General features: G+C 40.6%; 2 protein-coding genes across 4 annotated transcripts; one reads left to right on the forward strand and one right to left on the reverse strand.

Annotated features, from left to right (window-relative positions):
- Positions 1–446: 446 nt before the first annotated feature.
- arf6b (ADP-ribosylation factor 6b) lies at positions 447–3,048 on the reverse strand. Its single transcript, XM_086094853.1, has 2 exons — positions 2,718–3,048; positions 447–2,504 (listed from the first exon to the last, which is right to left on the reverse strand). The coding sequence occupies exon 2, from the start codon at positions 1,902–1,904 to the stop codon at positions 1,377–1,379; it is 528 nt and encodes a 175-aa protein (XP_085950979.1). The 5' UTR covers positions 1,905–2,504; positions 2,718–3,048; the 3' UTR covers positions 447–1,376.
- Positions 3,049–5,005: 1,957 nt separating this feature from the next.
- aspg (asparaginase homolog (S. cerevisiae)) lies at positions 5,006–19,391 on the forward strand. Of its 3 annotated transcripts, none has more exons than XM_086095184.1 (18): positions 5,006–5,108; positions 5,204–5,534; positions 6,891–7,017; positions 9,989–10,100; positions 10,247–10,372; positions 10,463–10,546; positions 11,127–11,253; positions 11,329–11,441; positions 13,398–13,583; positions 13,655–13,768; positions 13,860–13,979; positions 14,347–14,442; positions 14,583–14,746; positions 15,555–15,641; positions 16,032–16,131; positions 16,214–16,279; positions 16,369–16,419; positions 18,575–19,391. In XM_086095184.1, exons 2-18 carry the CDS (start codon positions 5,285–5,287, stop codon positions 18,602–18,604), a joined length of 1,953 nt encoding a protein of 650 aa, XP_085951310.1. In that variant the 5' UTR covers positions 5,006–5,108; positions 5,204–5,284; the 3' UTR covers positions 18,605–19,391. The 3 variants fall into 3 exon arrangements, with proteins under 3 accessions (XP_085951310.1, XP_085951311.1, XP_085951312.1); XM_086095185.1 differs by having other exon boundaries at positions 5,033–5,108; positions 5,201–5,534; XM_086095186.1 differs by lacking the exons at positions 5,006–5,108; positions 16,369–16,419 and having other exon boundaries at positions 5,115–5,534.
- The last annotated feature ends 1,847 nt before the right edge of the window (positions 19,392–21,238 follow it).

The raw sequence follows: 21,238 nt of genomic DNA on the forward strand, positions 1-21,238 counted from the left end.
TCAAATGTGGAGAAAAAAACCGTGCACTACCTAAATCAGCAATATAATATATAAACTTAAATGGTTGAACTTTGAACCATAGTTGTGCAAAAACACACACGCTAAAATAAAACCACTTTGCTTCAGTGAACTGATTTGTATCCCACGACCAACTCTCAGCATACAATGTACAGTGACGCCCGCTCTCACGCAAACGATCATGAGGTTATGCTGTTGCTCCAGAGAGACCTACAGTTTAACTTCCTGTTTTGAACATTCTCCCATTGAGGAGCAAAGGCATGGCGGGCAGAAACATTTAATTTGTGGTTTCTATAAAGTCTCCCAGGGAAGGGCAGGGAAGTTAGTAACTGCAGCCTGGGTAAAAGCCGTTTAGTTTGTTCGAATATCAACAAAACATGCACCGAGTAAATCTCTCTTGGTATGAATTAACATTACAAACAAAGACATAGATTTCAAATCACTTTTTTAATAAGACATTACAATGACAAGGTCTGTACATGGATCCCCCCGCCCCACCCTGATCAAAACAGGAGCTGCAGCGCACTTTTGACCGCATGACAGAAGGTCCCTAGTGGAGGTTTGCTGCTGCACTTCATGCTACAGATACAGGCTATCATATCATGTCCCAATATTGAGACTAATCAATATCAGATCGAGAAAACTCAAGAGCTGAAGAACATTCCTTTGGAGAGATGACTTGACCCACTTTGTGTGCGTTTACTCCCCCCAAAACTAAAAAACAAAATGCATCCCAACAAGCATGTTAAGGGTTACTGGAGGCCCATTTGTTGAATAGTCAGCACATTAAGGTATCAAGACATGACACATCAGGTTACTATATAGCCCATATAGGGGAATTGAGTGAGAGGGCTAATGAAATGTGAAGTATTTCTTCTCAAGTCAAGACAGATGGCAATGGCGAAAACTCTCTTTTGCAGCAATCATAACCTTTCTAACAAGTACTATTCACCATAGTACTGGGAAATAGTCCATCAAACATTTTAAGATCTCATTTGACAAAAAACAAGCAAAAATTAAAGAACCCCAGCCTAAGAATGCAAAGAAACTAGCGTCATTAGAAAAAATATATAAAACGGGAAAAACAGGCAAAGGTGGTGAACTGTTTGTGGCTTCCACAATAGAACCAATTAATTAAATATTCAATAAGCAAGCCCTAAAACATGATAAATGTCTGCTACACAGGACAAGCATTTTTTTTTAAACCAGCAACCCAATCTGCAGATAAATTAGTCATGGGGTCATTGCAAGTATTAAAAAATAAATGAGGCTAATCAATTTGTACTTAACCATACTCATTGGAGAGGTTCTTTGCAACTTTATTATAGTTTTGACCTAAAACAGTCAGCAATCAATCATTAAGATTTGTAATTAGAGGTTAGCCAAGTCAGGCCTTCATAGAGTCCATCTCCTGTGGTCGCACACGAGGGTTGAACATACCAATTCCTATCTCGGATGCGCGTCAATCCGAGCTTCTCTTGGATTTCGTGCGGCTTCATGGCGTCGGGAAGGTCTTGCTTATTGGCGAATATCAAGATGATAGCATCCCTCATTTCCCTGTCATTGATGATGCGATGGAGTTCCTGCCGCGCCTCGTCGATGCGATCCCTGTCTGCGCAATCCACCACGAAAATGAGCCCCTGGGTGCCTGTGTAGTAGTGTCGCCACAGGGGGCGGATTTTATCCTGGCCGCCAACATCCCACACGTTGAACTTGACGTTTTTGTAGGTGACAGTCTCCACATTGAAGCCCACTGTGGGGATCGTGGTGACGGACTGTCCCAGTTTCAGTTTGTAAAGGATTGTTGTCTTTCCGGCGGCGTCAAGTCCAAGCATTAATATTCTCATCTCCTTGTTCCCAAAAATCTTTGAGAGCATCTTCCCCATTTTTAACTCTTATGCATAAATACCTTGCTGGTAATGAGTAAATCAGGCAGGAGCGCTCTGCTTATTTTAGAGGAGCTTCAGTTCAATTACAGGCTTATTGGTGAAAGCATGCCCCCCAATAACAACGTTAGAAACACAATCTCATGGTGAGTCTAACTACAAGAACTTGCTATGCTCAGAAGCGAATGGACGTGCACATTCAAAGTAGCACAGTGTTCGAGTGGGGCCTGTTCACACCATGCCTCGTTACTCTACAAACTTGTCAGCAGCTGTCGCGCGATGGGCATTCTTGTGCACGAATCAGCCAAAAGGAGGGCCTCCAAAACAGGCTATGGTGTGCAAAAAGGGGGATATTGTATCACTAAACGCCGTGGCGAAGTCCCTCGGTCGACGTGCGACGCGCCTCTTGACCGGCTGCGCCCCGGCTTCCTGTCAGCACTACCGGGTAAGAAAAAGCAGCTTTCTGCGGCTAAAGAAAATCCAGCCCAAAGCTTTGCGCCAGTCAACTTCACCTTCCCGGTTGCGGAGGTCCTCGACAAGCAGGTCCACTGTGACTCAGCAACACATACACTCGACCAGGAAAGTCCACGTCTCGCCCCCCTGTAAAGAGATTAAATAGGAGTGTCAGGCAACCGAAATTAGCCCATGTCCGCTAATGACGGCTAGCAAGCTAACCAGCCTAGCCGGCTAGCTAGCTAACAGTTAGCGGCAACAAACTCGCCGGATCTTGTTACCAAATAAGCGGCACAATAGAGCAATACAAACAACGACAGACTTTATGTAGGCGTATTAACTAGAATGCAAACAATTTACCTCCGTTCTGCCTCCCACTTTCGATTTATTCTCCTAGCAGCAGCCTTTCTCCTTTAAGCCGAGCTGGTCGCGGCGCCCATACACCGGAAAGGTGTGGAACTGCCTTCGCTGCCACTTCCTGCCGTTCACGTCTTCATTCACTTGTGAATGGAGCTCTCTGGCTGCTGGTGCGTTCAGAACGACAAACTGACTAAAAAAAAAACAACTCCAAAGGTTACTGCTCGACTTGTGCACGTCAAAGACATCAAAGCAAACACGCAAACAATTAAACAATATTTCAAACTCGCTCCAGAGATATCAAAGGTTGTTACAGTTCGTTTTTTTCTCGGTTTAGTGGGAGGTTCTTAACACAGTATTCTGGGAAACTAAAACGTTACAGAAAACTTAAACGTTAGGTTCGTTTAATTACAATCTAGTCACTTCAACAAAAAGAGGAATATTACCACCTTGTGGTGCACAGACGTAGCTGCACAAGTTCTGAACATTCCATTGGTCTCCCGTTGAGCAATAATTCCCCTGGGTCACTGTGACGAGGCCTATGTAATTGTCAATAGATAGATATATAGACGGATGGATAAATAGACAGATGGATAGATAGATAGACGAATAGATAGATAGATAGATAGATAGATAGATAGATAGATAGATAGATAGACGAATAGATAGATAGATAGATAGATAGATAGATAGATAGATAGATAGATAGATAGATAGATAGATAGATAGATAGATAGATAGATAGATAGATAGATAGATACATACATACATACATACATACATACATACATACATAGATACATAGATACATAGATTTTTTAAAATCAATTTGCAAAAACAAACAAAAAAACCAACAACCACCCCCCAAAAATTAATTACTTAGTAATAAATAAAGTACTTCATGTAATCATTATAAAGGAGGTCATTTAATTATTTGTTCATATGGTTTTGATCTTACTATTTTATTTCACCACATAATCAAATGGTCATATAACGCAGTCACCACCGAGCCTGGCAACTTGTGGCAAGCCACACCCACTTTCTTGAAAGAAAGAAAATGGGTCTGGTAAGGCCGCCATTGACTGCAGGTCAGCCTGGGTCAAAACGAACCATGAAATCTTATGAGAATCGATTTTATGGCACACTCCTATTGTATATAGAGGAATCTTATTGTTACAAGATTGTTGATTGTACTGTACAGAGATAAATTATGCAGAATAACACAGTCCAATTGATATTGACACTAGAAGGTTTAGGGATTATTTGATTTATAGATAGATAGATAGATAGATAGATAGATAGATAGATAGATAGATAGATAGATAGATAGATAGATAGATAGATAGATAGATAGATAGATAGATAGATAGATAGAGAGAGAGAGAGAGAGATAGATAGATAGATAGATAGATAGATAGATAGATAGATAGATAGATTTTTTTTAATCAATTTGCAAAAACAAAACAAAAAAACCCACCCACCCCCACATTGACATTATTGGGAGTTGTGTGTAGAATATTTTTTGGGGAAATTAATTAATTTTCTTATGAGATGAGGTTGTAATATAACAAAATGAGGGGGGTGGGGGGAGCGCTGTAAATACTTTCCGGATGCACTGTAAGTTTGTTGTTGCCTATTTAGCTTAGCAGCTAGCACATGTACTCCTGAGCAAAAACGCTAACATAAGCACAGTTGCAAACCTACTCTTTATATTAATATTTTTCAACAAGTGCTGGCTTGTGCCAAACACAGCAATATAAATGAGAAATAAAATCACTCGTAAAAAGTAGGCCTATATACTGTTGATGGCTGATCTGGAGAAATTTAATTATATGATGGTTTATTACCTATTTCTCTTGAAAACATGACAAAAATGATCAAATAAATGGTCTGTTTTTCATTACAAATATTTACAATTCAAGAACTGCAGCTAAATTGTAAATACCTTTCCTGTAACTCAAGTTTGTGATATTGACAATGCCAAATCTCTACTACCGAATACCCCCCCCCCCCCCTAACGTTTTTAAACCTTTTTTTTTTAAGCTTTGTGTTTTTTGTGTGTATTTTTTTCTGTTTTTGTGAATTTTTTTCTCGATTTTTGTATAAAAAAATATTCCGAAAAACTGGTGATTGTGGTGGTGGGGGTTGTGGGAATTATTCAGATAAACAAAGTAATATATTCACAAAAACGGGGAACACTTGTTGTTCATTTATTAATATGTAAAAAGGGCTTTATGGCTTGCCATAGGCTGGCCAATGGCTACGGGTCACTACGGGTGTAGGGACGACACGCCCACATTAGTGATGTCACAGGAACAAATCCCCCCCACAAAGTAAACACCCCAGATAAAAACTAACACATCGGTGGGGAGGAAGCAGATCAACAAGCAAAAGGTACGTTTACGCCACTACTAACATCGCCGTTACACCTGTCGGCATTAAAATAGAGGGTTTTTTTTCGAGTGTACACGACTGTCATTCTTCAGCAGGGGTCCATTGTGACGTTCAAAGACCACCGTAGGTTACCACACTCAAAACAAGCAGCGGCAGCAGTGGCTTCTTCACTCGTCATGGCGAATACCCCTCCGAATACCTTGACGCCACTTGCCCGGGCTCTGTCCCACCATAAACTGGACTCTGCCGAATCCAACGAGGTGGTCTCGCCTCGAAATACTCAGGTTCATCCGTGCCGAAGGAGACATCTAACGAGCTGCGGGTCGTTCGATGGAAATGAATTGGCCAGCTCGCCGAGTGCAGCCGAAGCGCGCGTCTTGGTTATCAACACGGGAGGGACCATCGGGATGGTGCTTCTGGACAACGGTAGCTATGGTTCACGGCTTGTAATTACGTGATTATACATTGCTACTCTGCTTACGCGTGTGCAGCCAAGGTCAAGCTGCTAGCACTTTTGGTAGCCTCTTAGGTGCCTCTTGTTGTCATGTCATGCACAACACGAGGCTGCGTCACCACATGCAGGTAAATCACTAAACGAGTCGAGCAATAACGGAACAGGAGATTTTGATATAGGCTACAGGATTCCATCTTTTGTCAATTGTATTGAGAACAGAGTTTGAGAGTGAACAGACAGAAAGAGGACATAACAAAAATGAAAAAAGAACAATACAAGTCTCCTTTAGTAGAGAAGTATCATTTCACATATTCCATCCATCACTAATTTCCTCTGCTCACACAAGAAAACGATGACTGATTATTGGCTGATTTGGATCCCATTATTTAAAGTATAAACTACTCAAAGAAGAGTAAATTGTATAATACAAATGAAAGGGATTTGTTTTTAAGGACAAAACGAACAGTGTAACTGTTGACGTAATACTCCACCAGCACAGCCAGGTTCAAATGAACTAATGTTGACAGTTTATCTGGTGCATGTCTTGCCAAATAACACACTAGGGCCTCTGGCGAAGACAAGTTTTCTCCCAAGGTCATCCAACAATTTTCTGATTACATTCACATGACTTAAGTAGTGCTCTTCGGATAAGTACATTTTAAATGGATTAATTTTTCAGGAATCTAATGAAAATTCATTTGACAAAAAGGAAGCAGACTTTGCCGTATTATCAGTTTAATTCAACAGATCTACAGACGACTACCTCTCTTAAACCCATATTATGCAAACCTGAACTGTGAACAATCGTAATCGCATTTTATTGATTTATAGCAGATAGGCAGTAGTTTTACATGCAATTAACCCTTGACTATAATCTTAGTTTGAGAGAGTTGCTAAACTGCATTTCAACGATGACTACTGTTTGACATTATTTACAGGTACACTAAAGGATGTATATTTCAGCTTTATCTTATTTGATCCAGGGTGTGTAGCTTCAATGAATGCATTGTATGTCCCAGTTACTATGAATTCTGTATGGATTATCTTCCATTTTGGGTGGAAATGGAAGATAATCCATTTTGGGTGTAGAATTTTAAACCCACATGATTTGTGGTGTTCTCAAGCCTCATTACTCTCACGTGCTCATCAGCTGTCTCTCATCTTGCAAGGATCACGTTTTAAATGTGTTCTGGTTGTAATCTCACATGAGCCACTAGAGTGCAGTATGACACTTGTACTGTAAATAGGAGCGAGATCCAGAAAAGCCCCAGGCTTCTATTGTGAAATAACATACAGTAATCAGTTGTGTTTATACTTCTCCCCCACAGTTCTTGCACCGAAAGCCAACTCTTTTGTGGAGATTTTGCGCAAGCTGCCCATCCTCCACGATGAGATATATGCACAGCAGACCTACATGTATGACTACTATGACTCCAAGCGCACCTTAGTCCTGCCGTAAGTGGACCCAAAATTCCTTACAAGAAGAAATAATGCAGTTTTCATTGTAACTAAACCACTGGAGTAGCTTTAAATCCCGTGACAACCACCATTGCTGTGTTTCATGCTTCCTTGACCTTATGTGGCACTTTGTCCTAGTGGTGGCTAACTCAAATAATTTTGTGGACTCGGGTCACACTGAGCCAATCAGGTGATTCAATTCACATGAGGTTCTTGAGCCACTAGTTTTCATAAAACACAATAACAATCAAACATGAGCAAACAGCATATAAGTAAAGTTGACAAGCGTGAAATAAAAATGAAAACAAAAAAATTGCAAGAAATTTAACAGCAATGAAAACAAAAGATATATGTAGGCATTTTTGTCTGTTGTCTAGCAATGCATTTTTTTGTTTTGCTTTCTTTAAAATATGCAACATTAGCAGTTATATATTCATTGTGGACAAATAATTATCGTCATAGCATGTGCATAAAATATTTGAACAATTTTAAAAAATAGTATTAATCAAGAACTTATACTTGTTCCTGATTCAGTACGACGGTTCGAATAATTATCCGAGATAATTCACGAACGTGGACGACTTGGTTAGCACAGCAGTAGTGATACTCAACCGATACCGAGTACTGATACCACTGGCACCTTTGAAGCATAAAATTTCCCCTAAAAAAACAATGACCGATCATTTTAAAGAAATACCTGTATATGCCAATATAACATTTTCCTTAAAATAACATGAAATTAATCTCAATTTTCTTTTCTTCTAATTTCTAATATACCAGTATCAGCTGCTGTCGTGTGTACCGATACCTTGAAATAAGGCCAGGTATCGGCCTGGTACAATACCTGGTATTGGTACTACATTCCAAAAACATGCTTCTTTGCTTAAATAAAGACCCTAAATTGCCCATAAGTGTGAATGGTCGTTTCTATAACTGCAATTACTAGCATTCAGTTCCTGCCTCTTGCCTGAAGTAAACTGGGATTGGCTTCAGCACACTTATTAACACTAAAGAGTATATAAGTAAGTGGTATAAAAAAAAAAGAATGGATGAATTCATAAACCGACCAATGCTAATTTGTTCCCATTGCAGACTCTCACAGTAAAAAACAAATTATGTGCAGCGTTTTGTATTATATACTCTTGGGCAAATCTATTTTTGTCTTGACCTAGATTAAAGTGGTGTTTTGATTACTAATGATCTGGGTGTCATGCGTGTTCAGGTTGACAAACATGCTGTGATGTTTACTTGTTCACTTACAAAATATAAAGAGTCCAGGAAGCTATGAAATATGGTGGGATAGAAAATTGTGTAGATTTTTATGGCCCATTACACTTTTTTGTCAACATTTACACAGGTTTTCTACCTGGAGCTGTCTACAAACATTGCTTTGTCACGCGTTTGTTTGTTGCTTTCACATAGACGTGGATTTAATGTGATAAACGAATGACTTTTGTTACCCTGACAGGATGCTGACTACACATTCTGGCCAACTATTCCACAGGTGCTGTATATGTGGTAGCCTTGTGTTTGCCTGCACTGCCCTTGCGAAAGGTTGGGCGGCTGAGCTCTCTGTAAAATGTTACATGACATGCTTGCCTGACAAGATGTGCATGGCAACAAAATGGCCGATAAAAAAGGAAAATGGGCTGGTGTGGACCACCTACAAAGAGTTTGTGTTCTAACTGCATAAATAAATACTAATACTTACAGACACCTGCTTTAGTTATATGAATCCCCATTTGATCATATTTCTTGCAGTCTAAGTACAAGGATGCACACATGGGCAGTAATATATAAAATTTTCCCAAAATAGATTTTATTTAAATTATTTTATACTGTCTTCCCTTTGTTTGTGTGTGCCTTTTATTGGGAAGTCTAATGTGAGATGTTGTTGGTATTGTAAGCCCCTGCGAACTCTTACCTGTGGGTAACGGAATTCATGTATTGATTCTTGGAAATGCTTCCTTTGTTCAGGTCATTTTTGGGCCCGGTGCAACTGATACCTGTACACATGAGCCACATTTTAATAGTCCCAATGACGGTGTCAACAAAACAAGCTGCACAATGTGTTTTTGGTATAGTAATCACTATTGAGTATTCTGATGCTATGGGGGTTGCACCTTAGGGTACGCTGCAGCAGGTACAGTAGATGCATGATGTCATAAATGGCATTCTCCTCATGGCAAAGATTATCAGCGGCATATGTTCCAGGGTTGTGTGCATTTGAGGCTAATTAGAGGACCCCTGGTTTGGTGGACTGGGACTTGCCTTTTCATCTCCCTGCTGTTCCACTCAGTTTGTCTTCATAAAAGGCCGGCCAATGCTAATCTGCGGTGTGTGTGCCTGCCCTGTTTCTTTAAAAGGGAGATTATAAGGAAAATGAGCCTATCATGCAGTGTTTAAATCCAGTGTCTGAGGTGTGGCCCACCCGCTGCTTGAGTTAAATCCACTTTAAAAGGCGGCATTAATATGTATACTGTACTGTAACATCCACCCCTCATCCCCAACAATGCAACTCAAATGACTCCTCAAATAAGCCTCAAGACATAGCCAATCATCCACCTTATGTTGTACTCGTCTCACAGGGTGTTAAGCTTTCGCTGGAAAAGAAAAATGGCTAATTTCCCTCACGATGTGATCCTCCTTTTTACACTCCTTAATTCAAGTTTTGGTTCCCCACTGCTTGCGCTCTGCTAAATAGTTTCTCCTGCTTCATAAAGCCACCGTTTTATAGAAAGAAAGAAAAAAGGTAACAAGTGCTTAATCCAACGTGTGCGACAAAGAATAATCATTTTCACAGTGAAGCCAATTAACTTTTGTTTATTATTTTATGTGGTTTGGCGTGAACTCTTGCACTTCATGGTGACTAATTATAACAACGTTAATCAAGTATTAGTGTTCTATTGAATAGATGTTGATTAAAGATAGGCGTGCAATCATAAATCAATGTTTGTTTTTGTTTCAGTTTGAGTAAAACCAAGAAGAGGATCATCTACAGTATTATAGAGTACAGCCCTTTGTTGGACTCGGCCAATATGACCACAGATGACTGGGGACGAATAGGAAAGGACATTGAGGTACTTGAAAACACTTGAGAATTACCACCTATTTCTTTTTTCTTTTTTTAACAAAGGCCATTTTATTATTATTTTTTGCCCTATTACTGTAGTTGTTTTTACACTATTTTAAATGTATTAATTTATTAATGTATTTTATTTTACAGAAAAACTATGAAAGCTACGATGGCTTCGTGATCCTTCATGGCACAGACACTATGGCCTATACGGCCTCTGCGCTATCTTTCATGTGTGAACATTTGGGCAAGCCCATCGTCCTCACCGGCTCACAAGTAAAAAAGCAAACAAACAAAACCCCACAAAGAACGTATACATATTTTGAATACAAATACCTGCCTCACTTATTACTCTTTCACAATCAGGTGCCTATCTATGAGATGAGGAATGACGGCAGAGACAACCTGTTGGGGGCACTGTTGATCGCCGGCCAGTTTGTCATTCCTGAGGTGAGCTGTTGCTGATGACTAGTCTGGAACCCAACCAGACTCATTCAGTCGCCATCAAGTGCATGTCTGAGATAGGGCAAACCTGACCAAACAGACCAATCAGTAAAGAGCGACACTTCCTACATATTTTGACCTTGGCTGTACAGTACAGACTATTCCCCATAAAATGCACTTTTAAGGGGTCACGCCATTTTTTTTTAGGAGTGTCTGAATGTCCAAAATAAAAAAGACTTACCCACAATGCACTTTGATAAGTAGTGAACATCAAACATCATTTATTACTATGTTGAGATTGTGCAGTAGGTGTGAGCTGTGCTGGCATGCACAGCACTGCTTGTCTGACGAGACCATGTCTTTATGTAGCTTCTTGTGTTTCGTAACACGCAGGAACAAAAATCAGGAACAGGATAAACACTGAAGTCGTTATCTTGAAGTGCACGGTTCAAGTGCAACAAATTCCATGCATTGTCCACAGCCGATAACATTGACAAAACAATACTATTGTATAGTTAGCGTGTGTGTACTATTTCCTCCCTCTTAAATGACCATTTATTAAAATCAATCACCTGTCTCTCCTCAGGTGTGTTTGTACTTCTACAACAAGCTCTATAGAGGAAATCGTGTGACCAAAGTTGACGCTGGGAGTTTTAATGCATTCACATCCCCTAATTTGGCTCCTCTTGCCACTGCAGAGGTTGATATGGCAAGTAAGTTGACAGAGGATATTTATCTGTTCTATCATCATTTCTTGCAGTAAACTGTTCTATCATCGTTTCTTGCAGTAAACTGGGACACTGTGTGGAGAGCAAACACCACAGTCAAGTTTCAGGTCTCCACTGATCTCAACCGGAATGTCGGCCTGCTGAGGCTCTTCCCGGGAATAACTGCTGCTACTGTAAGTGGTCCTGTGAATCTTTATCTGGTAGTCCACTACAGTGACCAAAATAGATGGACTGGTGATGTGTTGAGAAGAAAAAAAAAACACCTTCAGATGCAGATACCACCCACCAAGGCTAAATCCGATTTTGAATGAGCAGTTTACTCATAAAAGAGCTATCACAGTTGTTATGACTTTATTTAAAGTGGAAGTCAACCTTGTACATTTCTTGACAATAATATGTTATATGTGACCTCACTAGTCTAAACATGACATTCTTATTAATACAGCCGTTTTTATCTATTTCAGGGGGCGGCATTTTGTCACTTGCTGTCGACTGGAAGATGACATCAGTGTTGCTCAGGTCTCAGGTAACAACCAATCACAGCTCAGCTTCAGAAAACAGGTGAGCTGAGATTTATGGTTACCTGAGACCTGAGCAACATTGAATTCATCTTCTGTCGACAGTAAGTGGCAAAATGGCCGCCCCCTGAGATTGTCAGGAGTGTGTGTGTGTGTGTGTGTGTGTGTGTGTGTGTGTGTGTGTGTGTGTGTGTGTGTGTATGTGCGTGCTGGATCCCAGAGAGCAGACCACAATTGTATTTACAAAAAAGGTACGACAAGATTTATTTATTAAATTAAGGAGCGTGGCAAAAACACACGGGAGAATATATCATAGTAACATGTAAGAAAAGTTAAATAAGCCGTGGACACCAGTACTAAAGGCTGCAATAAACAACAAGGTTAGCTTAAAAGTTCAAACTTAGCCATCAAAGTATCAACAAAGAGCGCGCAAGAGGTCTAAGCCGCTGCAGAAAAATAAAAAAATAAGCGGGTAACGATACGAAGCGTGTATTTAGCAAAACCAGGGATCGAAGTCGTCGTAAGCAGCAAGCAAGGCAGTGAGGAGAATACTTCGACACCACCTGTCCGTAACGGCTCGGCTTATAAGGCCAACTAATCATAACATGCCGCAGGTGCTTCGGCTCTGCTTACCACCGTCGTCAAAGCAACCGAGGAAGCAAATCAAAAAGACAAGCGGGTGGCAGAGAACCACAACAGAGATGGACAAAAATGGCTGGATTTTGCTGCTTAACTCATATTTTCTATATTCCAGAATACCATATTTAGATTAGTGGAGCTGCATATAACATGTGTCATTATATATTTTTGGGGTGGTTGACTTCCCCTTTAACAAAATGTTATTCAAAGTTGACAAACTGTCCCGACACTTTTGTTTGCTCTAACTGCAATAAAATCATGCTAACTTCAGTTTAATTGTGCAATTATCCCGCTTCTCACTTTCCTGCTTGTGTAAACCCAATCAGAGCTCAGCTCAGAGAGAGATAGGTTGGCGTTATGGGCCATGACCAATCACCCTGTAAAGAGGAAGGCTTGGCATTGATAGCGAAGCGTTTAGTTGCAGCTCGCGTTTCGAAGGCCACCAGGAGGGTGACTTTACTGTCTCAATCTGCTCCCGCAGCCCAGTACGACCATCAAGGCTTTCTTACAGCCCTTAACTGTTTTTACGAGGCGACGTTTTGATGGGGCACCAGACTCTTCTGTGCGTCGCCGTGTCGACACTACGAGAGCTTCATTGCTAATCTGCGTCGAGCATTTCTTGTCAAAGTGCTTATGGCATCAAAAAAGTAACCACTTTTACTGACCCCCTTATCTCATATTTTGTGCTAACTGCCCCTGCACTTGCCAAATGATTTTACGCTTGCTAACACCTTCAGATTAATTGCTCTCCTTGTGGACCCTGCCATCATCTGCTGTTCTAGTCATATGCCATGGCTAATGATGTGGCACATGGCCTTCCAGTGACGGGAATGCTTGCAGAGTCTCCAGCAGATGGGCTTTTAAGAGCGTAGATGGGTTTGGGCAGTAGAGAGTTGCAAAAAAACTGCATTCTACTGATCTGCCATGCATTTTGATTTTTTTTTTTTTTATTGCGCTCATTTCTGTTTTTAGATGAAGGCCTTCTTGCAGCCACCCATGGAGGGAGTGGTTCTGGAGACCTATGGCAGTGGAAACGGCCCGGATAACCGCGCTGACCTGTTGGGGGAGTTGAAGAAGGCCACAGACTCTGGCGTCATCATCATAAACTGCACACAGTGTTTGAGGGGCACAGTGTCTACATCCTATGCCACTGGCAAGGTTAGCCCCGATTACTCATTAATGAATTCGTTCATAATTTGGACAGTAATTAAAACTGAAACACAATTTAGGTATTGATAGAGGCCGGGCTGATAGCTGGTGGTGACTTGACTCCAGAGGCCGCCCTATCAAAGCTGTCCTATGTGTTGGCCAAGAAAGACCTAAATCTCGACGGCAAGAAAAAGGTTGGTGTATACATCAACAGGTGGCGTCACTCAACACACTGAAATAAAGACCTAAGAACTATGCTATCTATGCCTATGTGTTTGCGTATAGATGATGGGGCAGAACCTGCGAGGTGAGATGACCGCTGATTTGGCTGGAGCCAAGTTTAGTCTGAGTGATAGTCGATTCATCCAGGTCGTCGCCAAGTCTTTGAGCATTAGTTGCAAAGAGGTGAGAGATGCCTGCGCACACAATGGAGGATATTTTCTCTTTACAGACAAATTGGAGGTTTTGTAGCACACAATGACAATTTATAAAGTGTAGGCTATTACAAAATTTCAAAAACTAAACTTTTAACTTCAATGCTCAGTTGATCCTTACTTTAATGGTACTTTCAAGTCAACAATTACAGGATATCTGCTGGGATACATTGTGGTCATCTAACATTAATTTTTTCAATGAACACAAATGTATACTCATTTAAATGCTTTAATGCTTTTTACTACCTTTTTATTTTTAAGTATTTACCCCCCAAAAAAATCACACTTTGTGTTCCCATAAGGCAGTTTGTTAATTTCCAAGTTTATGGTGCCCACAGGAGCTGGAGGCCATCCGTGATGCTCTGACACCCTCGCTGGCTTGTGCAGCCACAAAGATCGGTGACATCGAGGCCCTAGAAACCCTAAAAGAAATTGCAAGTCACACCATAATATGTAGCTCACGTTGTCAAGCGCCATTACCCGTTTGGATTGTTCCACAGTTAAGTGATTGCCGGACAATAAATTTAAAGCACCGAATGAACTGCCTGATGTCCTTTTTCATCCCGTGGCTCAGGGCAGTAATTTGTGTCTGGCCGACTATGACGGACGGACCCCTCTGCACATTGCCGCCTGTGAAGGAAACCTGAAAGTGGTGCAGTACCTGCTGACGACTGGCGCCACGGTTTACGCAAAAGATCGCTATGGCGACACACCCCTGGGCAATGCCGTACGCTTCAAGTAAGCCAATAACTTGCTGTCATCTGAATGGTCATGTCAATGAAGGAGCTTGTGCAAGGAATGAATGGCAGTATGGGAGCAGATAAGCAAGGGGAGTAGCAGAGGTTAATTCAAGCTATTTAGGCTAATTGTACTGTATATGGCCATCATTGTCATTGCTTGACATTGCCCCAAATATTTATCAAGCATATTACTTCTACCTGTTTTCTTGAATTCATATTGGCCTTAGGGATAAAACGTATGTGTTGGAGCTGTGCCAATTGACTGTTGTCCTATTTTAACGGTTGGCACTGCAAGCAGTGACATGTTTTCTTTGAAAGTTGAGGGAGGCCTCGCCGCATCGCTTCACTTTCTTTGCTGCACTCCATAACCTTCTCGGCTGCTACTAATTGTGACAGCACATTTACCTGTACTCAAACTTAACACAGCGCTTTAACTAAATTAAAATGTCAAAGTCATTTAAAGAGACGGGTGTGGAGATGCGGGCGTGGCCTCGGAACCAGTCCTGCAGCCGGTTGCCAGTTTCACAGTTCATACATACTGGCTGTAGGTCCGCATAGTGTGAAAGATTAACTATCAATGGGCCAGCATAAAACGATGATGAAATCTTTTTGTTTGTTTTGTTGATTTTTCTGTACAGTGCAGTTGCACTTCTGGTGACTCCTGTGTGGGCGGTTAGGTGTATGCGGGCGACATGGCTCGTGTTCTTACTTGTCGCCGCCAACAGTTTTGTCCTGACTACACTATTTTGCTGAGTTGTAACACTCAGTACTGAGAGTAACACTAATGATGATGTCATCCGACATAGGCACAAGGATGTCGTCAAGCTTTTGAGGAAGACGGGAGCCCACTTCTCCCGAGATGAGTTGGAGGAGGCAGGAACAGAACTGTGCAGGTCTCACCCCCCCCCCCCCCCCCCCTCACACACACACACACACACACATGCATATATATACACATAAACTGTCAGATCCACACCAACCCATCCTACATAACGTAACACAAGCCCAACCAGTTTGCTGGCACATGCATATACAAGAGGAATGCTCCCTGACTGCATAGCATTAGGACTCCCCCATATATTTTGCCCCTGTTGTTCAGATGTTAAACTTTCACAAATAAAAACACTATGAGCCTAGCTGATTAACCCCCCCCCCCCCCACCCATTAAAAAAAAAATGCTGATTTGGCGTCCCTAATGCACTGGCCTCGTTTACTAATAAGCAAAAGGACAAGTTTTGGAAACAACTGTCAACTTTATTTGTCGTTTTGTTGGTGTTTGTTAGCCTGGCCGTCAGCGGCGACCTGGAGAGCTTGGAAATATGGAGCCTCGCTGGAGCTGATCTAAATAAACCTGGCTATGATGGGCAGACAGCAATTGAACTGGTGGGTGCTTTGAGGATGCTACATTGCACCGAAATGACACTTTTTGAAAATAAACTCCAGTTTGCATGTTTCTTTTGTCCAGGCCAATTCTCTCGGTAAACCAGAAGTGGCGACCTTCTTACTAAACATCCTCTATAAAAAAATGCAGGTAAACACTATTTTAATGGCATCTTCTGTTTACTAGCCAGTACTTGCATAATCAACTTTTTAATTACATGTGCGTCTGCCTAATTTCAGACAGAATTTGCAGGATTGAATGAGTATGATGAATATGATGAGGATGAGGAGGTAAAAGAAACACACTTGTATGATTCCCCGTGTAAACATCCCTCATCCTTTCAGCATGAGATCCCATTAGGCATGAGTTTGGATTTGAGTTGTATTTGTGAACATCACCCTGCAACTGTTATGCATCTGTTTTTGAAATCCATTTTTCTGTATTCTGGTCCTCATCAGTTTGAGGAAAAACATGCAAAGTGTAGAGAAATCAATAGTTTTGCTATACTCACATTGAAAAGCACAAGCAGAATTTTAACTCATTCACTGCCATTGACGGCTATAGATGTAAAAAATTAATTTAAACTATCTCTATTAGTTTCACTTTTTTTTCCACTTTTGTTAACAAGAGTATGAAAACCTAGAAAAAATGTATTGTACATTTAGAACAGATGTAAAATTAGTGATTACTCTTGAGTTAACGAGTGAAGTAATGTGATTAATTACAATTAAAAATGTTAATCGCCTGATGCCCCTAATTAAAAAGAAAAAGAAAAAAATATTATTAAAAAATTAAGGCCGTCAGACGATTATTATTTTTTTGATTGTAATTAATCGCAAAGACTTCAATAGTTAACTCGCAATTAATCACAAATTTTATATCTGTTTTAAATGTACAATATTTTTTTCTAGGTTTTCATACTCTTGAAAACAAAAGTGGGAAAAAAAATTGAAACTAATAGCAATAGTTCAAATTAATTTTTTACGTCTATAGCCGTCAATGGCAGTTAATGTATTAAAGTGGACGTCAACCCCCCAAATTTTTTTATAATAATATATTCTATGCAGCTCCACTAGTCTAAACACAGCATTCTGATAAATATTATATTTGTGGAATATGAATTAAGCCGCAAAAGCCACCCATTTTTATTTATCTCAGAGGGCGGCCATTTTGCTACTTGTTGTCGACTGAAAATGACATCACAGTTGCTCAGGTAACAACCATTCACAACACCTGTTTTCTGAAGCTGATCCGTGATTGGTTGTTGTTGGAGTTGTTTTACAAAAACCACGACTATGAACATTTGAGCTGATTACCCCGAAAATCCCCATTTCGTAAATACGCACCAAGTCTTCTTCAGAAAGTCAGAATGTGCGGTTCGGTTATTCACAGTTGCCCTAAAAAAGGAGTCCAGCGCAGGCAGTTAAAGGAAAGTGAATAGTTGCGTTCAGAAGTTAATATGAGTGCAGCACGCTCCCCACACGCGTAAGAGCAGCTCTTAACTACGTTCAAGTTTTCTTTTTACATTTGTATCTCAAAACGGCTTACCTTAACTAGAATCTCGCATTGCATTGTAGCCAAAAGGTACAATCGTAGTGGATTCTTGCAACTTTCAAGTTAGTCTTTGTCTTCTTCTTGGTCGTTGTTTTAAAACGTCTTCTACTTTGTTGTTTAAAAGGGTGGGAAATGTTTGGCGGGGTTCATAATGGTTGAGTAGAGGCGTAAATCCCCCCCTACCTAAAAATTGCAATGAAATTAAAAAAAAAGTTGTTGTTTTTTTCGACCTCTACATTGTGAAAATTCGCCTATCGCGATGGGGGGCTTGGAACGTATCACCCGCAAAAAGTAAGGGAACACTGTAGTCCGGTTTCTTCCCACATTCTCAAAATATGCAAGACTGTACATTTACGTGAATGTGATTTTAACTGGTGACAAGTCCAGGACGTACCCTGCCTCTCACCCAAAGTCAGACCAGCATTTTCATAGATTTTACACATCTGATGATCTCGAATGTTTTTAAATTCCAAGGTTTGCATGGTGTGGTGGTGAAAAAGTATTTTGGTATATAATGACGTACCCATTGTTGTTGTTTCAATTACATCACCATACGCATACCACAAACCATTAACACCTAAATTCACACCCATGGGAAATTTAGGACCATGCCTATGACTGCCTTGGACTATGAGGCAGGCACTTAGACATCACATTTCCTTTATGCATATACAAACTTACTCTAAGAGAAGATTTCAGTTCTAGTTTCCATGTCTTGCATTTCATATCATGCAACTTTGTCCATTTGTGTGTTTGTGTGTGTGTGTTTTGGTTTTGTTGTATTATTTGTGCTTTGTGTGAAGACTAGGAATGCTACACGCCAGACGGCCTCCTTCTCCACTTCCTGCTTCCCGTTGCTCTCATTGTTGTTTTTGTTTCTTGTTGCATCAGAACGGCAGCGTGATGTCGGCTACAATGTGAGCTCCAGCCACTTCGTCCAGTTTGCCAAGTTGCATCCACTTCCTCCCGCCCCGTCCTCAGATACACACTGCGGCGCAACGAATGATTACAGCATCCCTGTCCAGCCGCGTTATAAGCACAACACAGGTCTGAATGCGCAGCACAGTGGAATGTTAGCACAGATTTCATATAAATTTTGATGTTGGTATAAATCTATATATGAGGGTACACGTGCTTTTATTGTGGAGGATGAGCCAAATGCTGCTATAAGTTAAATGGCTGCCAGGCTGATATGGTATAATTACTGTGACTAACAAAATAATCAAATTCAGGGCCTTTTATTTTTATACTTATTTTTTTAATTATATAGACACTGGCGAAATAAGATTTTCTTGATCGACCTTTTTCAAATACCTCCAAGTGTGTCCTGCTGCCAGAACACGTGTTCGAAAACTGTGAAGTGACTCTGCAGACTGATCCAGCCTGTTTCTCTGCCGGAAGTTGTCGAGCCGGAAGAGTGGCATAGCTCTCTGAAACGGAACTGGCAATTTCAGTTGCAACCTGGTTTCTGCACGTGATCTTTTTAATATATTTTAGTCATGTTTAGCGTGGTTTTTTTTTCTCCCACTGCTGTGTTCACTTGTATCTCTTCTTTATTCATTAGAGCTGACTGAATGTTTAATGCCATTCAATGATTTGTTTGTTGTTTGTAATGAAAAACAAATTGTCGTACTGTTTCACTATTGAATGTCTTGCTTTTTTTGTGTGTGATACAAGCAACAGAAATAAATCAGATTACTTAAAAAAACATTCCCTTATTACTGGCTCACAAAACCAACACACACAACCTCAACGTTTTGATTACGTTATTCACCCAAACATGAAAAGTATAATTATAATTGTCCTAGCCACATTTTAGGCTCAAATGACTGTTTGTGGTGAAAGAGAGTGTCTTGAAAGGAAGTAGTGAGTGACAAGCCTGCAAAATGTGTTGAGGAATTTGTTTTACACAAAACATGCTCTATATTGTGTCATTCCTTTTAAAGAAGCAAAATGTTGATTGTCACATGAATAGTACGGAAACCTTTTCCAAACGTTCTCCCTATGTAATGAAATTATTTGCCGTCTGCATCGATGCCAACGTAATATATAAAAAAAAAGGTTTAAGACAAATAATACAGAGCAATGAACTAAATTGAATATACATAGCTGCATGAATAGTGCAACTTAGTGAGTTTTATGTTTGCTTATAATGTAATTTTTAGCAACAGAATATTTTTTTAAATAAAATTATAAAAGCAAATTCAATTAAAAAAATAATAATTCTAATACAACTTATTTAAGCCACATTTCCAGCCACGAATAATTCACTTTCACTCAAATCATTTTGGGTGTAATGGTATATATCCATCCATCCATTTTTTTAACCGCTTTTCCTCACAAGGGTCGCGGGGGTGCTGGAGCCTATCCCAGCTGGCTTCGGGCAGTAGGCGGGGGTACACCCTGAACTGGTTGCCAGCCAATCACAGGTAATGGTATATACATTAGTTTATTTAATTACATTGCTTGTTTCAATCAGGGACGTGTGGTCAGGGGAGGCAGTGCCATCCTTTCTGTCTCTCCCATGAATGTGAAGAGTAACCCCCCCAAAAAAAAATAAAAGAAAAAATATGTATAATGATTACATGAAATTATTTTCCATCTTATTTCTCTGGTCCGTGTTTTACATTGACTATCCCGGTCGTCGTGCCTACTGCATGGAACCCAGCTCATCCGGTCGGACCAGCACGGGCCTCATTCCTGCATGAATGAAACTTGTTTCAACCGAGCCCCAAATCATCATATATAAAGCCGAGTGGCACTTCAGTTGACGGTGTGAGCGCAGGTGACAGCAAGGTAAGAAAGAGCAATGCATGGAAGGAACTCATCTTCTGCAAGGTAATGGCTCTTGACACAGTACGGCGATCGCTGCCCTTTAAAACCTGTTCTTGTAGTAGTACCTTTTTCAGGAACAGAATCCAGGATTTGGGGCACGAATGTGGTCTTCCTGATTGAGTGGTTCTCGACAGTTCAACAGTTCTTTGAAAAAATTGTGAAATGTTTAGGACCACTTGACCAGTCGGACATTTGCTGCTTACTTGCATCCGCTTTGTTTCATTGGAGCCGCAGGGCGAGAAAGGAACTCCCAAGGCTCACGTTTGATGATTTTTTTAATGTGTACAGTTTGCCTTCTGTTTGTGCCTCCTTATGCTACGAAGACAACAACCAACCATCAAAAGTTGCGGAGGGCTCTTAAAAAAACACCAGGTTCTGCCTGATCACTCTGCTGGCCCGCATGCAGCGGTTAACAGCTCTCCAGCTTTGCTCATATTTTCTCTGTTTATTGTTGCTGTGATTAAAGGTCCTGATTAAAACAAGTCATTAAAAATAATTGGTCTCTGTTGAGTCACTGTGGAGGTGAACAGCCAACCTGTGTGAACATTGGACAAGCATTGCTGAGGAAACACAATAGAGCCACGGTACCCATTCTAACGACACACCACTGACGATGGTGGTTGGAATCTGGAATAGTGAGAAAGAAGTCATTCATCCTTTTGTGTTTCTTCAATCAAATCACCCAATTTAGTCACTCGTTTAACTTAAAAGTAAAACCAA

Source organism: Leptonotus elevatus, chromosome 14, assembly GCF_054856555.1.
Source record: "Leptonotus elevatus isolate MCC_2025b chromosome 14, RoL_Lele_1.0, whole genome shotgun sequence".
NCBI lineage: Eukaryota > Metazoa > Chordata > Actinopteri > Syngnathiformes > Syngnathidae > Leptonotus > Leptonotus elevatus.

Excerpts from the sequence above, each read along its gene's own strand:
- arf6b (XM_086094853.1), bottom strand. The coding sequence starts at position 1,904 with ATGGGGAAGATGCTCTCAAAGATTTTTGGGAACAAGGAGATGAGAATA.
- aspg (XM_086095184.1), top strand. The coding sequence starts at position 5,285 with ATGGCGAATACCCCTCCGAATACCTTGACGCCACTTGCCCGGGCTCTG. Across the intron at positions 10,101-10,246 it reads GAATAGGAAAGGACATTGAG|AAAAACTATGAAAGCTACGA; the intron begins GTACTTGAAAAC and ends TTTATTTTACAG. Across the intron at positions 14,443-14,582 it reads TAGAAACCCTAAAAGAAATT|GGCAGTAATTTGTGTCTGGC; the intron begins GCAAGTCACACC and ends CCCGTGGCTCAG.